A 17037-nucleotide genomic window follows, 5' to 3' on the forward strand; every position below is an offset into this window, starting at 1 on the left:
TGTTTATTCCAATGCTTAAAGATTTGCTGTGCATACAGAACTGGGAGTACAGCCCTACAGCCCATTTGTGCACACTCTGTGTAAATTAAATAGTGTGCTGAGCCTTAGAATATTGCTGTGGGTTACTGTGCCATAACCTGAACTGCAGAATGGTCTGTCTTGGGGAAAAACAGCCTGCTGGATCTTGTCAGCTGTGCACTTAGGGAGGTGAGGGAGAAAATTATTAGATAACATCCTTATCTGTAAAGACCCAAGAGAACTGAGTTTTCCCTATTCACAAGCTATTGGCAGCAGTGTCTACTCCAAGCAAACAAAACATTTCCCTGATAGAGCACATCATTCAGAAGCAAAGGAAGAGAGGTCAGAGCACATTTCTGCAACACCAGAGAATCCTGGCTAGTCTGTACACGCTCACAGTGTGAGTCTGTCTAGCCAGAATGTCTTCCTTATGTTTATGCCTCTGAAAATGACAAGTTAGGACAAGGAGGGTGCTAAGGGAAAAAGCTGGGGAGAATGGATCTTCTCTCATACTGTTATCATATGGGTGGGTGTGGGCAAGACCCCCCTTCACCCCAATAACAGAGTTCACTGTCTCAGCTTGTAACTAGAAGAGGTTTTGCATTTACTTCCTAATCAACAGTACATTAATGTTGACATGGCAGTGGAGTGGTGTTGATTCAAATTAATTCTTTATTTATTTATTAATTATTTTATTTTGGATCCCTTAGTGAATGAGTTGCTCTGGCTAGCCATGAAATATTGGGGTTTCTTAGCTTCCTGGCTATGAAGGAGATTCACTTTGTCTCATATTAGATTCACTTTGTCTAAAATAAGCTGGAGGCAAGAATATCTTTATACTCAGTGGAAAGACGTGATGGTCTTACAGTGCACAGTTTGTCTGACCTATTGTAAACATCAATATTACACTAAGGAATATGACACCAGAATACTCTAGTCTACTGAATCTTAAGAAAGTCTAGACAAGTAACTTGTAAATCCAAGTTTAGCTGAAATGTATTTCACAGGATTAAAGACCCTTTTTTAGAAGGTAGCGCTGAGTACATTCTGCATTATCTATGGGGGGAAAAATAGGTGACCTGTCAGGTGGGAAGAAAGCTGGTACTTAACTGGGTTTGTTCATTCACTTCAGAGTAAACTAAGGCTGGAGTGCTAGGGGAAGAATTCTCTGTAAGGGAAAGTTACAAAACTCCCCAGATTGCATTTTCCCAGAAGCAAGCCCTCCTGTTGCAGGTAATTCAAGTTTATCTATACAAGCCTGCACTTTAATTTCAGTATTCTTATTACTAATTTCTGTGATAGAATAAATTCTGAAAAAAAAAAGTTCTTTTGCTTTTCCTGAAAATGATTAAATTTAAGATGATATTAAATTATTGTGTCTACATAGAAACACAGGTCTAGCCACATTAAAAAGTATCTGATACCCAAAAAAGATTTTGAACTTTGATAATAATCTCACACTTAAAAGTTTTTATTTCTTTCTTTATATCTTAGTTCATTGTCAATTAATAATAATAATAAAAAAAAGGATTATTTTTTTCACTCATTTAAAACTAAGTACAGAAGAAATGATGTAAGCTTACGTTTAGACCATCACTTCTGTCCAGGACAAATTTGGGCTGCCACCAACAGGAATAGTCCTCTTATTCCCATTTATTCAGGAACTTGCATTAATTCCCTGGCATTGACATGAGTATATACATAACAGGACTGAGAGTCAAATTGGGGAACCACTGTGGCTGCAAAATAGCTGCAAACTTTGTGTTGTTCTTCTACAAGATGAAAATGATTGATAACAGATGATAACACATAAAGGTACTTCTTCATTCTGGGTGCTTAGCCAGTAGATTTTAACCAGTGACAGGACAAATAAGGAATCTCTCTTAGACCTCTCTTAGTTACTCTGCAGGGTGAGTAGCACAGTCAGACAAGGAGGCATAAAGGTGAGCTTCCTCTGTCACCCAGAATGAAAGTCTGGGCTTCTCCTCTGAGTCCATCTGTGACCAGTGGAGGAAGGCACCTCCAGATGGCAATGTCTTCTCATGTTATCAAAAATATCTAGAATGCATGGAACAAGTCACCCTGAGGAAATACCTGTCTTCACATACTGTTTTGAGAACAAGGTGACTTACTCAGGCTAGGAGTGCAGCTTTTCAGTGTTTAACATAGGGAAAAGCAAATCTTCCAAATGTCCTGCTGTGTTTACAGAGGAAGTTTATGGCAGTTAAATTACCCTAGCTTCCTCTTTCTCCACTACCATAACCCATTCCCCTTTTCTAAGATAGAAATTGCTTTAACACATAGAAATGGATTGTGAACTCTGATTAGATTTCCAGGAAAATGTAGTGGAATTTCAGAGACTTTAAAAGCTGGAGGTAAATAGTGGATCATTTTTGTCTGGCATCCTATATAATACAGATTGTAAGGAATGTTTGGCTTGAATTCTATCATTTTCATGTCTTTAAAGAAAACTTGAGCCAAACTTAGAACTTCAAATTTTAATTGTGCTTTTTTTTCAGGAGAGAAATGTTTCTTTGGGTTTCTGCTGTAAGGGAGTGTCAGGCTGACCACTTTTGCTTTTCTTCATGCATTGTGAGTCAATGCTAAGTCATCTTTGCTTCAGTCAGCAGTTGCTAAGCTTTCCAGCAGCTGTTTCTCTAACACCTCTGATCCCCATTATTTCTAGGAAAAACCTGTTGATACAACTAGAGAAACAAGGTGACTCTGTCCTTAATAGAAACACATGAAATAAATGTCTTTGTGACCGTACAGCTAGTGGAATATTGCAAAAGTGCTATCCCCAGTTTTCTAATGCTAAAAGTAAAGTAATGTGAGGCTAAATACAAGGATCTGTGGTAGTTTTGGATCCTTCTCACCAGCATTGCTCCAAACAGTTCCTGGGCACAATTTGGTAACTAGAACAGGCTGGTGACCAGTCAAAGAAGGTGGCTTAGGCATGGTTACACTCTGTTGGAAGGGGACAGAGTTGAATAGAACATAGCAGATTACATAATGTTAAATGCATAAACAAATCATCAGGCTAGGGCTTTGCCAGATGGCTTCTATGCCAGAGAAATAGTCCCTCTCACTTTTCATTTACTAATATAGGCTTAGCCCTGGGACTGCTACCAGACAATGGAATATTTCCAGAGCTAAGGAATCTAGAAATCTAGGTGAAATTTGGTCCTGTAGCAGCTTACCTACAGATGCTGGTCCAGAGTTAACACAGCATCTGGGACAATTGAGGCACCTGGAGTCATTCTAGCACTTTAGCTTTGCCTACCAAGGTGTGTGCAAGGGGTCCCAAGACAGCAGAGTGTTAGGTTGCAGCAGAGCTATAGGTTAATTAGTCTGTTAAACAAATAAATAAATAAAACACCAGGAAATGTAATTAGCACACAAACTTCAAAACTTTGATTCTACTGGGACTTTAATCAAAAGTGACATGTTTGCAAAGTGTATATCTTTTTCAAAGCCTGGCTTTTTGTAATAAAAAAAACATTCTGACTCATTACATGCAGTCAGTTCTAGATAGAAGAATACCTCCAAGAAAGTATAGTAATATTATGGAGCATTAAGATGTATAAAATTCATCCATTTTTTTAGTAATAAGTTACAATACATTCAATAATTCCACAGTTAAAATTTGAACGTTATACATTTTTGGACTTTGTATTACTTAAGTTTCCTTCCTTGATATTTTTATCTGGTACATCAAAGAGGCCTTTAATAGTCAGCATTTTCTATCTTTGAAAGTACTCAATGCTATAATCAAGTCTCCTTTTGAACTTCCTTCCAATAGTGTAAACTGATCAAGTTCCTGGAAGTCTCTTTGTTGCATGACTTTCTGTTCAAAATGAAAGTTTATTTCAGACTGATGGAAATCATTTTTGTCAATGTCACTTTCTTATGTATTACTCCTTAGGAGGCATATGTATGACACATATTGAAAACATATTTTCCTTCTTTCAATGACCCAGTTCAGTCCCAATGATCTTGACTGGAGAGGCTTCTCATTCCTTTGGCATTGGTTTTCAGTGTGGCATCCAAAGAACTTACAGGAAGTAAATTCGGGTTTTAGGCATCGCTTGTTATTAACCAGGGTAATGTCTAATAATATATAAGATTTAAAGTGGTTTTTGTTTTCTTCACCCTGATCAGAATCCCAAGCTTCCAGTTTGGATATCAAAGATTTGAGACTCAAAGGAAAACTGACAATTTCTACAAAGATGTCAACCAGGCCAACATTAGAGTAACTCTACTTCTCCTGGTTTTTCTAGGTATAAAGATTTGGCAGATACAGCAGCGGCAGAGAAGAAGAAGTTGAGTGCCAAGGAGAGATGTCGTCTTGTTCTTCAGCAGTGTAAATTACAAGGCTGGCAGGTTTGTGATCTACAAAGTAATTAAAATATCATTCTTTAAACAAGCTAGCTGAGTCATTTCCATTGGTGCCAAGCCACCAGATCCTTTGCAGCAGTGTATTCTTTTGACATTTAATATGTGCTTAGGTAAATTATCAAACTGATTTTCCGAGTTTTATGAGTAGCTGTGATAATTGTGTCAAAAAATCAGTGTAGTCTTGTGGGAAGAAAAAGATTCAATTAACAATGCACACTATGTAAATTTTTATACAGATTTTTGAAGGTATTTGGTATATAGATTTTAGTGGTTGAATGGTTCCTGAGTAACCCCACATATTTTATTTCTTTAAAGTCCTATGCTAAATGCTCTATTGTCATAACAGGACAGACTCAAAACAGCTAATTAGGATTTCCCAAGTAGTGTATATGTAGGTCCCAGCGTGCTGATCCACAGAAACACCAGAGAACCTGAGGTTGCTATACATCAAGTAAAGATTTTTTTTTTAAAAAAAAGGACCAAACACTAAACAGTAAACTATCAACTTCCTATCCTGTCTCCTTGTCTTATTTATATCCTATTTAATTCTCACCAGTATGCAGACTTCAAGGTGGATGTCTCCATTTGTCCATAGTACTCAGTTGTCTGTTTTGGATAGCTTTGTAATTGAGTAGGACTGATTTCTTTAATATGTGCACTTTAAAAAGAAATATTTGTTTCCTTGCATAGTATAAAAGCTATTCAATAAAAATGAAGCTTTCTGTGGCTTCACATACAGAGCATTCCTGCAGGCAGTGAGCTTCAGATCCAGACCTCTTTTCTGGACTAGGAGGACTGAAATCTATTACACATGAGAGCATCCAGACCAACTTCAGGGAGAGCTGTGAAGTTAAGGGATTGGACAGTGGTTAGGGCACTCCTATAGGCTTCTCCAATTTAAAGGTTGGGGTCTTCTAATTAATGTATGACCTCTGAGTATTAAAATGCCCAGAAAAGTTTCTGCAAGCTGTTTATAAAGGCCAAGGAATAAGTTAGAACGTGTGCTATGGGTATTTCTTAGTGGCCCAGATACCTTAGTAACAGCAGGAACCAAAGTAGGCCCCCACTCAGCTGGGAGCACACATACACAATCACCTGCACTGAGACACAAGAATTTTTTTTATTTCATCACAGTACTCTTTAAAGATGCAGTTTAATCACCAAGCAAATTAGAGGGCACATATAGCCCCTCTCTCTCAATAGAAATGACAAAAAGACTGATAAAGATAAAAATAATAAACTAGGCTTTCTTTTCCTACCCTGGTTTTGTGAGTTTGCTCTGATCTATGCTCTGCATCATTGCCACAGGGTTCCCTATATAAAAAAAACAAACAATCATTAAAATCTAGAAACTGTACCTTCACTTACAAGTACCTGGAGATGAGAGAACCTCTCACCTTTGGAACTTATGTGGAGATACAAGCCTGACATTGGACAAAAGCTGTGTAACAGTGCTCTAGTCATGAAACACAGAGCAGGGTGCCTATCAAGTTTATTTCTCTGGAGAAAGAACCATTGTTACAGCACTGAAAAAAAGCAGTTGGTAATCAGTGAAAGCCTCAAGACTAGGGATTCTGTAGTGATAGGCATTTGAATACAAACCTGAAACCTTGGAAGACAAAAACATTAAAAAGAAAATCACAAAACAGAATCCTTCCATCATGCAGAGGACTGAAGTTTGTGATCTCAGATTTTAGAAATTCTGACTCCAGAATCTCATTAACTCCAGGAGAAGTCAGGTGTGCAAAACTACAGCAGTGCATTATTCCTCAGATCAGAAAGGCACAAAACTCTTCAGAGACACTGATAAGTTAAATGGAATAGGAGGGTTTGGGGGTGAGAGTTATACCATTGTCACTCAATGACTAAGAAGCACATGGCAACAGACTAAGCTGCGAGAAACAAGGTTTGAAAAAATGGGTTACCTTCTCCATACACCTTTTACAAGGCATAGAGAAATATGGAAAACAAATGGAAAGATGAAAAGCATAGAAGAAAATTTAAGGAGAAAATTCACTCTAAGTCTAATTTCTTAAATGTCCGGTGAATACCAGCTTGGTACCAATTTATTTTGTATAGGTGATACAAAACCACATACCCAATTATCAGCAGTAGTGACTAATGTCTGTGTCACATAATCTCTCTGTCAATTTTCTTTTTGATTCATTTGACTAATCATGAAAGTTGAACTTTAAATAACAATCTAAATGAAGATGCTTACACAATCTGTATTTGTCATGGGTACTCTCCTCTATGCTTTTACAGCAGAAGACTCTGAAAAAATGAAAACATTTTAAAGGTATAAAGAGGGAGGAGGAAAGGAAAGAAAAAAAAAGGATTAGGAAGCAAAGATGATGTCAGCTAGCAAAGTCAGGAGAAAGGAGTCATCTGTAGTGTATTACTAAAAATCATCCAGAAAGCAGGGATTACACATATAACCGGTTTATTCAGCCACCGTTGCCAGCAGTAACTACTTAAATGAGTCACTGCTGGAATAGAAAATCTATTTGTTGCAGGAGTTCATGAATAAATCAAAAATTGTCTTCCCCAACACTGTTACATGCACTTCCCTGAAGAGCTGTGTTGCAAATTCAGGTAAAAAAATGATCCAAAAAGATAGCTAAAATATCCTCATCAAAGGTGATGATATTTAGGAGAAAGCAATACAGGTCTGAAATCAACCTCCTGATAATATGTCATCATCAGAAGATAAAGTTTCCAGTAAGCTCAAGAGCAGAGGAGGAAACAGAAAGATCTGGACTTTTTAGCTGAGTGAATCTGAATGATACCTTATTTAACTTCCTTCTGATAATGTACTTCACCATCCCATTTTGAGAAAGGTGATATTAACCTAGAGGAGGGAAAACTGTTCTGAATTAAAATCCATTAAAATCAGTAAAGAAAATGGTATCTTTGTAATTTTTTTTCCTGCTTGACAGTTTTTCTTTTCCTTCTCATGTAAGCTGTGTTTCAAGAGTGTTTTATTAACCTGCAAAACAACAAAGCTCAGACCCTGCTCACAGACATGCTCTTTCTTCTCTTGTAAATACTGCAGTCTGTTTTCAAATAGACAAAAAGTGCAGAAGATTTAATACTTGGGTCCAGTTTTGGTTTATTTTCTACTGTTTAGCAGAGCACGAGAGCAAACACTATTAGTTGTCCAGTGTCTTGTGCTGGTTTCATCAGCTTATGTGTTAGAAGCAAGTATTTATTATCATGGAATAATTAGGGTTGGAAAAGATCTCCAAGATCACTGAGTTCAGCCTGTGGCTGAACACCACCACACAGCACTAAGTGGCATGTGAAATTGTTCCTTGAATGGCAATTCCTCTAGCACAGCTTGAGCCATTTCCTCTTGACTTGTCACCAGTAGTCTGGGGGAGAGGCTGACCCGCACCTTGCTACAACCTCCTTTCACTGTAGCTGTAGAGTGATAACATCCTCCCTGAGTCTCCTTTTTTCCAGGCTAAACAATGGAAGCTCCCTCAGCTGCTCCTCACAGGAGCACTCCAGATCCTTCACGAGCTCCATTGCCCTTCTCTGGACATGCTCCAGAACCTCAATATCTCTGTTGGGTGTAAGGGGCCCAGAACTGGACACAGAAATTGAGGTGTGGCTTCACGAGTGCTGAGTCCAGGGAGACAATCACTTCACTGGCCTTGCTGGCCACACTATTCTGGATACAGGCCAGGTGCCGTTGTCCTGCTTGGCCATCTGGGCGCACTGCTGGCGAATGTTCAGCCAGCTACCAAGAATGCCCAGGTTTTCTGCTGGGCTGCTTTCCAGCCATTCTGACCCGAGCCTGAAAGGCTATCCTGGGTTGTTGTGGGCAAAGTGTGGCCTGACATTTGGCCTTATTGAATGTCACACCACTGGTCTTGGCCCATTGATCCAGCCTGTCCAGATCCCTCTGCAGAGCCTTCCTGCCTCCTAGCAGATCAACACTCCAACCCACCTTGGTGTTGTCCGCAAACTTACTGGGACAACTCAATCCAAACCATTGATAAAGATATTAAACAGGACTGGCCCCAGTACTGAACCCCAGAGAACCCCACTTGTGACTAGCCACCAACTGGATGTGGAACCAGCCACATTCACCACCACTCTTTGGACTCAGCCATCCAGTCAGTTTTCAACCCAACAAAAAGTACACCTGTCCAAGCCATGACCTGACAGCTTTTCCAGGAGAATGTTGTGGGAGACAGTGCCAAAGGTTTTACTGAAGTCCAGGTAGACAAACAGCCTTTCCATCATCCACTAGACAGATCACCTGCTCATGAAACGAGATCAGGTTGGTCAGGCAGGACCTGCCTTTTCTGAATCCCTGCTGGCTGCTGATCCCCTGATTGTCCTGTAAATGCCGCATGGTTGCACTCAAGATGATCAGTTCCATAATCTTCCCTGGCACTGAGGTCAGGCTGACACGCCTGTAGTTTCCCAAATCCTCCTTCAGGCCCTTGTTGTAGATGGACATCACACTGGCCAAGCTCCCATTGTCTGGGACCTCCCTGGTTAGCCAGGACTGATGATAAATGATGAACACCTTAGCGAAGTCTTCCACCATCCCCTTCAGTACCTCCAGATGGACCCCATCCAGTGCCCTCTGAATGTCTGAGTGGGACAGTAGGTCGCTAACTACTTCCTCTTGGTTTACAAGGAGCCTGTTCTGTTCCCTGGCCCTGTCTACCAGCTCAGGAGGCTGGTTGTCTTGAAATAACTAGTCTTTCTGTTGAAGACTGAGGCAAAGAGGTTATTAAATACCTCTGCCTTTTCTTCTTTGTATCCAAAAAAGGATGGATATTTTCCTTGGGCCTGTTTTTTTCTTAATGTATTTATAGAAACTATTTTTACTGTCTTTCCCAGTGTGGCCAGATTGAGTTCTAGCTGAGCTTTTGCCTTTCTAAGCCTTTTTCCTACATGATCTAGTGACATCCTTGTTCCCTTCCTAAGTCACCAGGCTCTTCTTTTAAAGGTTGTAAACTCTCTTTTTCCCCCCGAGTTCCAGCGAAAGCTTGCTATTCAGCCAGGCTGGTCTTCCCTGCTGACTTGTCTTTCATCATATAGGGACAAAAGTGTTGATAGCTTTATGAAATGTTGCTGTTCCTTGGGTAAGCTGAGCTGGAGATAACTAAACTGGGACAATAAAATAGTGGCTTCATTGAAGCTGACATACCATGCAGTTTCAGTCATGCACTTAAGTGCTGGAATTATGGAAGTGCAGAGCTACTAATGAAAGGCAATTTTTGCAACTTGACTGTGTGTGCGGTCTCGATAAGGTACTCTTTCAGCTTAAATATGTACTTGATCACTACAAGCTTAGCTAATTGCTGTGACTTATAAACACATCTGATGTAAGAGAAAAATAGATTACTAAATCAAAACAAACCACTTCTACTTGGGGCAGAGAGAAAGCAATATCCTTGTTTAACCCCTGTAGAAGTCAGTGAGATGATATTTAGTAACTTTAGAGTTAAATTGAGCAGAACTGCTGTCTGGTCCATGTAAAATAGAAGAATCTCCTGTCCCTCAGAATATGTGAAGGTCTTTATATTAGGAATTCTCCATTTTCAGTTCTGTGTTCATTTATTGTCACACAGCGACGCATTAGCTAAGCAAAACCTACCATCCCAATGGCATGACTTAATTTGCAAACATTATCATGCTTTGGGAGAAGTATGGGCACAAACAGTTCTTGGCTCTTTTTACTGACATAAGGAAACCTTCATTTGTTTGGATTATCATTCCTCACACTGTTAAAGTTGCAAATATAAATTCAATAAAAAGGAGCTAGCTCATAGCTTACGGAGCTTTCTCATCAAAACTTGGAACTCTATGTTTTGTTTAGCCAAGGTCAGTAGTCTGCAATTAACTCTTCTGAGTTACTTCAGATGGAGTTTGCTGAAGTGCAAATAACTAGTACCATACCAGAATAAAAAGAAAATATAAATTAATTTTGCTTTTACTATAAAGTACATCTGTTAAATACAAGAACTACAAAGGTCAGACTTCACTGAAAGTGAATATTTCAGCCTTTGACTGCTAGAACTGCTTATCTGGTTAATATATAGCAATCCTTAAAAACTTCTAATAAAAGCTTTGTCTTAGTTTATCTTTCCAGTATTTATATATTTCCAGTATTTTGCTTCCTCTAACCCACACTGATTCCTTCTCATCAGTTGCTTGGAATTCTGAGTGCAGGATATTTACTCATTTGTCAGAGAATGAGACAAGTCTTAAGTTTCAAACGGGATGATCCAAAGGGTCATTAGGTATGAAATAAGCAATATCTCAATACAGGAGAGTCAATTGGAATGTTTTAATGAAGCTCCAGATGATGTAGTTACTTGAGACAGATGCTGTGTTAGTGCCAGTTCACACTTTCTCAAGTACAAACATTGCTGAAGCTGTTTCAGGAGCCAGCAGTGATTGTGGAGAAAATATATTTGCCAGTGTGGAGCTGTATTATCAAATTTGCAATCATTAGTGGTAAAACAGAGAATAAGTCCTCAATATAAAGTAATTCTGCAAGTCCATCTAGAGATTTTAAATTCTTCTAACACTTCTAGAACTGCAAAGGGAAAACAAAGTCTGATCCACAGTTCTTACCAGTCAAAGACAAAATCATATTTTATTACTGTTCTATGGGTGTTTTATTTATTTGATTTCATAGAGCTGTCTTTACAAATTTTTAAATTTCAATGTATCAGTATATAATATTAGCATACTATGGTTCTTTTTGGGGAAAAGTATATTTATGATTAAATAGCAGAATGTAGAACATAAGTGACATGATTAAATCAGAGGAATGAACAGAGGCGTAGGAAATCACACATATGTAAATTTTATGCTTAGTTCAGATAATCTGTTAAGTTGTTTTTTAAACAGAACTGTTTATTTTGGTGTACAATTAAAGTGGTCATGCTATATGAATTGTTTTGTACCCAATATGCTGGAGTATTGGAGTACTTTGCAAGAAATCTAATATATAAAGGATTCTTAACTTTTTTCTTTCCATCAAATGGGGAAACTTTAGAGCTCATAAATTGTATGCCAGTTCATTCATTTGCTATTTAGTAATGTTACCTGAGGTCAATTTCCTGTTTGTATTGAATATCTTACTTTAAAAGTCAATTTCTTCTAGGCAATTAAAAAGCAAAATCCTGGGGCAGGTTCATAATAACAGAAATTATTAAAACACAAGAGAAATTATTAAAACACAAGCATCTATTTTCCCCTCATATTTTGGATTTTATCAGTAAAATTATATTGTCCCATTATATTTTTTTTTCCACCTTGTCACCACATTATATTGGAAATAATTTGCTATTGCAGAAACCACTAGAGAGTGACTTTCGACCTCACCAGTAGGACCAAAAGACTGGCCTGGGCCAGACACTGCTCACAAGTTTTCTCAGTGACTTTGTGCCACTCTAGATAAATCCATGATTCCCTTCAGCCAGAGAATAGAATGTGTGGTTGATTTTGACCTCAGAATGGTCACAAGCTCTCACTCTTTCAACACAAAGCTCCTTTTTATATATTTCTATAAATAAATATATATCTTTCCCTCTAGAATGTATTTCTCCCTCTCTCCATCCATCTTTTGGGTTTTGCTTAGGATTAGTTGTCCAAATTGCTAATGCAATTTTCTTTATGATATCTTTTGCATCTCAGATCTGGATTCCATGTCTTCTTCTTCCTCTCTCCCCTCTCACATCTCTCACCTTTTGACACTTTTCTAGTTACTTTGCTTCATATTTGGTCCCAGTCTTCATCTCTTATTTGTCTGTGGTTAGTTTTCCAGTCTCCTGCCTTAGGGCTTTCTCTCTGTGCCATTGCTCTCCCTGTCACCTGTATTTCTCATTCATGCCAAGAGGCCCTTTCCTATAGTTTCTTCTGTGTTGTGAATGAGTGCTTTGGCTCAGGTTAGGAATGAGATCAAAGAACAGGCCTGGGGAGAAGGTGGGGATGAGGATATATAGGATATTTGGTGCTGTGTCTGTTTCTAGAATTCTGAAAATTAGAATTATAGGTCCAGTAAATATCAAGATCCTATAAGATAAAACTGGGGAAGGGTTTCTCCTACTGAGTGTTTCTTACGTGCATCTTATGTTTCCTAATCACTTCTTTTCCCTTCCTGTAAAGCAGTTCTTCATGATGGTATGAAGAACTGTGAGGTTTATACAGTTTAGGGAAAAGGAGTGACCATTATTCTGCCCTTTCCCAGAGACCTGAATAACAGTTTTTCTCCCTAAAGTCCAGCTCCTGAAAAGAACATACATAAATGCTTGATGTCACTTGCTTGAACACCAGACTACTCACATACTTCATATTAAGGCCATAAATAAACTATGCTAAAATGTAGGTTTATTCAGTGTGTACCAGAGTGCAATGTCACTAGTTTGCAGAGACAAAGAAGGACTTCTAAAATGTATGAAGCAAAGCAGAGAGACTAAACCTTTAAAAATAAAATTTCAGTCCTTAAAAATCAGTGGCCTGTAGTTGTAATTATAATATCTTGGTAGACTGCAAGAAGACACATTTTACAGTAGTATTAAGGATTTTTTCTAAATTTCATTAATACTCCGTGAAAATGTGTGTCATTGTGTAAAATATCATTAGACTATAGTTCTCTGTCTTTTGTAGGTAGCTATTTTGAAAGTACTGCCAGAAACACACAGCACTCCCACAAATTGCCTTTTTTAAACTAAAGAACAGCTTTACACATTCCCTTGACACCTATTAAGTATGAGCTAATACTGCCTCCATGCCACCTACACACCATCTCAGCATCCATTCCATACTTTTGAATGTCTGTACTTCTACAACCTACACCTTTTCTGTAAAATAAATTTTAAAAAGAAAAAGAAAAAAAAAAAGAAGAAAGAGAAAGAACAGCTCTCTCCCGTTATTTCTCTTTCCTTCCAGGAAAATAAAAAAAACCTAGCCTGTAGCTCCTATTGAAGATTTAGTAGTCATCAATGACAATTTTACTTAGTCTTTAAAAAATGTGTCACTTTGAAAAATAACATTTTAAACTCTAATGCTCTCCTAATTAAAATAACTATGACTGTAATTCACAGATGGTTTACTTTTACAGGAGTCTGAATGACATTAAAATTTCAGACTCAGATTGAGAGCACTTTGTAGTCCAGAAAAAATATTGAAAAATGGGTGTTTTAGTGGAAGAACATTTGAACCCTTTTTCCCCTAGGCAAGCAGGAAACATTTTGTGATTAAAGAGGAGACCAGAATGAAGACAGGTGGCAGCCTCAAAAACTGTTTTGATATGTGACATATGAAATCCCAGCGTTTTTCAGCATTGTTGCTTTCACTGAACACCAGAACTGTAAAGAGGGGCAGTGAGACTATCTTGTTCTCTTGGTCAGCCTTAGAGGCTCTGAGATTTAATTCAAAGACTAAGCAACAGAGATTTCTATCTGTACTAACATAATCAAACATGTAATAGCAGTTTCTGCTATATGTGCTTCTGTCTAGAACTCTGCTCTCTATAGAAGCAGCATATGATATAAAAATCTATAAATAGCTTTTATCTGAATGTAAAAATGGATTTGCATTGACATTTTGTATTTCCTCATTCACTTAAAAATTGTAGCAGGCTCCTACTAATGAAGTTCATAGCATAAGTGATACCACAATAACTCCATTTATATTGTTCCTGGGGTGTAGGATGAGAGAAAAGAGCAGTAAAGGTTTGCATGTCCCCTAGATAGCTTCGTGACTGCAGTGCCAGACACTTGTAGCTAAGCCAACATAAGCTTCAGCAATTGTCTGGACTCTGATTTTGTGACTGCATACTGCACAGTAAATTGCAATTCATTGTTTAGTTAAGTTACACATTTGAAATATAGCCTAAATGTTACTAAACATGTGTGCATGTCCATAATGAGACAAATTGAGAATGGGTTTGTTAATTTTGCCATAGGCATTACTAGTAATAAGAGCTTTTTTAAGGTTTGAAAGTGCAACTTTAAAAATAAAATTTCAGTCCTTAAAAATCAGTGGCCTGCAGTTGTCATCATAATATCTTTGAGATATTTATTAATATTTATCTGGTATTTATAATATCAGAGTCAATATTGCTGTAGTAAGGGGAGAAGCCAGAACTCTGGGTAATTAAGGGCAAAGGATAGAAATAAGGAAAAATTGGATGATTTGGCATAGGCCTGAGACATTAGAGAATAAAGTGTGTAATGCAGAGGATTTGTGGAAAGGAAAGGTGGAGTATAAAGAGAAAATTTAATCAGAGTGAAGGAATATAATTTTATTAGGTATTTGGTCTCAGGCTTTGTCTGAGAGCTGCTCAGATGAAATGGTAATTATAATAACCACATGATAATTTAATTACAGTTAACTATATGAATAATAATTCCGTTATTTTTTACAGAAGAATTCTCTATTTAAGGTAATGTAAGGAAGATGATGAAGATATTAGTAGCTAAATAACTAATAATAACTAATAACTAATAATGCAGGTTCAATATGTAGTTTGACAAGACAAATGGGGAAAAAAACTGTTCAGTGGGCAAAGGGTTAAGACAACCAGGTGGATAGAGAATTTTGAAAGCTGAAGAAGAAAAGTAAAACATTTTGTTTGTCTATTAAGAAAATGAAGATGAGAGTATGTCCCTAACAGCAGCATATGACTGCACAATTGGATCTCAGGAAAATTGCCTCAGGTTAACCACCATACAAAGAAAGCCTGTTCCCTGTTTCTGAGTTTCTACAATGGAGAGACAAGTAGAACACATCTTTTTTGTCACCTGCTTCCACACACTTTGCAATAATTCAAAAGGGACTATTTTATTGGGAAAAGAGATACTAATGGAAAAACAATTTAGAAAACATTCCAGTTTTGCCATTTGAGTGCATCTGATTTTAACTAAAAGACTAATAAATGCACCATCTTTGTTAGCTCAAACTTCAGGGTTACAGACTTTTTAAAACATTTGATTCAAAATAGTTTGTACCTACATAGACAGAAGGGAAGCCAAGGGACAAAATTTTTCCACAATCATTTCTGAATTTAGTTAATGGAGTTTACCCATGAAATAAGTGTCCTTGCTGTCTGTTGTCCAACGCTACCATGATGTACATCTGACAGTGTTTGGATTAAAAAAAAATTTGGAAGGGTGTACAAGTAACCCTCCAGCTACCTGTCTCCCAGATCTAAAATAAAAAACACTTGTGGAGCAGGATGGTTCAGCAAGAAGAGAGTGACCTTGTAAGCTGGATACAAACAAGAGTTGGAATGAATTTCTGGCAATTTTAGCTAGACTTGTATTAATTAATCAGTATGCCTATCAGCCATAAAAAATTAATAGTTAGGCAAAAGCTAGAATCTTCTAGGGTAGCACAGTTTTCTGGAACTATTCCTTTTATTTTGTTTTATGAAGTGAAGAAAGTTACTTCTACAAAATTCTTGAGAAAATTTATTAGTTTATTGTTACGGGTTTTTTCCAGTTACTTGCTGGTTTTAGAGTTGCTAGGTTGTGTGTGTTTTTTTAAGTCTATTAAAAAGGAGTGCTTTTGAAGATGATACAGGAAAGAATTTTATAGGTTTCAGCTTGTTCAGGAGGTATCAAAAGAAAGGTGTTTTCTTTTGGTCTTACTAGCTAAATTTGTCTCTAAAGGAGTGAGAGCATCTAATGATTGTTACTTCAAGAAATAGATTAATTAATCCAAGATACTACAGAACACCAGAATCAATACTTAGGAGACTATTTTTCACAAATGAGTCCCTCTGTCTCTGACTTTGATCCTGAAAGGAGACCCAAAGCACAACTTCAGTAAGCAAGACTGGGAACTAGGATACATAATTTTACTGGATATTAGGAGTCATTGTCACTAATGACAGTGAGTTTCTCCCATCCTTCAACTTCAGCTAAGTTCTTCCTGTTCCACAGATGGCAGCTGTCTCACCTTTTCTGTTCCACATGGGTTTGTCTTGTCACCTTTCTCCATGCACACACCCTTCTGCTTTATAAGAGCTAAACCTTATTTTCTATTATGTTGTCTAACACATTAGAGTAATTAGATTCAGAATGCTTTTTTCCCCAACTTGTATTTAACTTGAAGATTGTACTATTTGTTCTGGATATTTTTGGAACCGAAGTGGAACTAGCTGTCTTGACAGCTTGTTCATCCTTTACAAATACATCTTTTATTCAACCAAGTGATAGCTACATTTCTGTTAAAGAATTGGCATTGTACTGTTCCTAAATTGCAGATATTATTTCAACCCCTTGCTGGATTGTTAACATGTGATTTCTATTTACCTTTCATTGTTTTGGCCTTATTTGTTGATGGTTTCTCTGCTGTTTGTATTCTAGATAGGAGTCCGAAAAGTGTTTCTTAAGTACTGGCAAGCTGACCATCTCAATGATTTGTGCCTTCAGCTTCAGAAGAAAATTATAACCTGCCAAAAAGGTAACAGTTACAGAACAAGTATACCCGAGCTGTTGCATAGCAAAGAGATTTTCTCCATCTTGAATAGTTGCTGTATTTTATACATTTCCCTACAGATATATGCAGATTTTTGAGATTATATTAACATTGGTGATTCTTGAACTTTGCGTCAAACATAATTTTATGACAAAT

At 37.5% G+C, this 17037-nt stretch overlaps 1 protein-coding gene across 7 annotated transcripts in view; it reads left to right on the forward strand.

The window, feature by feature from the left end:
- MYO16 (myosin XVI) overlaps positions 1-17037 on the forward strand; it is a 367619-nt gene that overhangs the window by 293442 nt on the left and 57140 nt on the right. For all 7 annotated transcript variants that reach the window (XM_086880163.1, XM_086880162.1, XM_086880164.1 and 4 more), the window contains 2 exons: positions 4299-4401; positions 16770-16866. In XM_086880163.1, the coding sequence (XP_086736289.1) occupies positions 4299-4401; positions 16770-16866 (200 nt within the window). The remainder of the gene's footprint in view (positions 1-4298; positions 4402-16769; positions 16867-17037) is intronic.

The sequence above is a fragment of the Cyanistes caeruleus genome, chromosome 3 (assembly GCF_971803275.1).
Source record: "Cyanistes caeruleus chromosome 3, bCyaCae1.hap1.1, whole genome shotgun sequence".
Lineage (NCBI taxonomy): Eukaryota > Metazoa > Chordata > Aves > Passeriformes > Paridae > Cyanistes > Cyanistes caeruleus.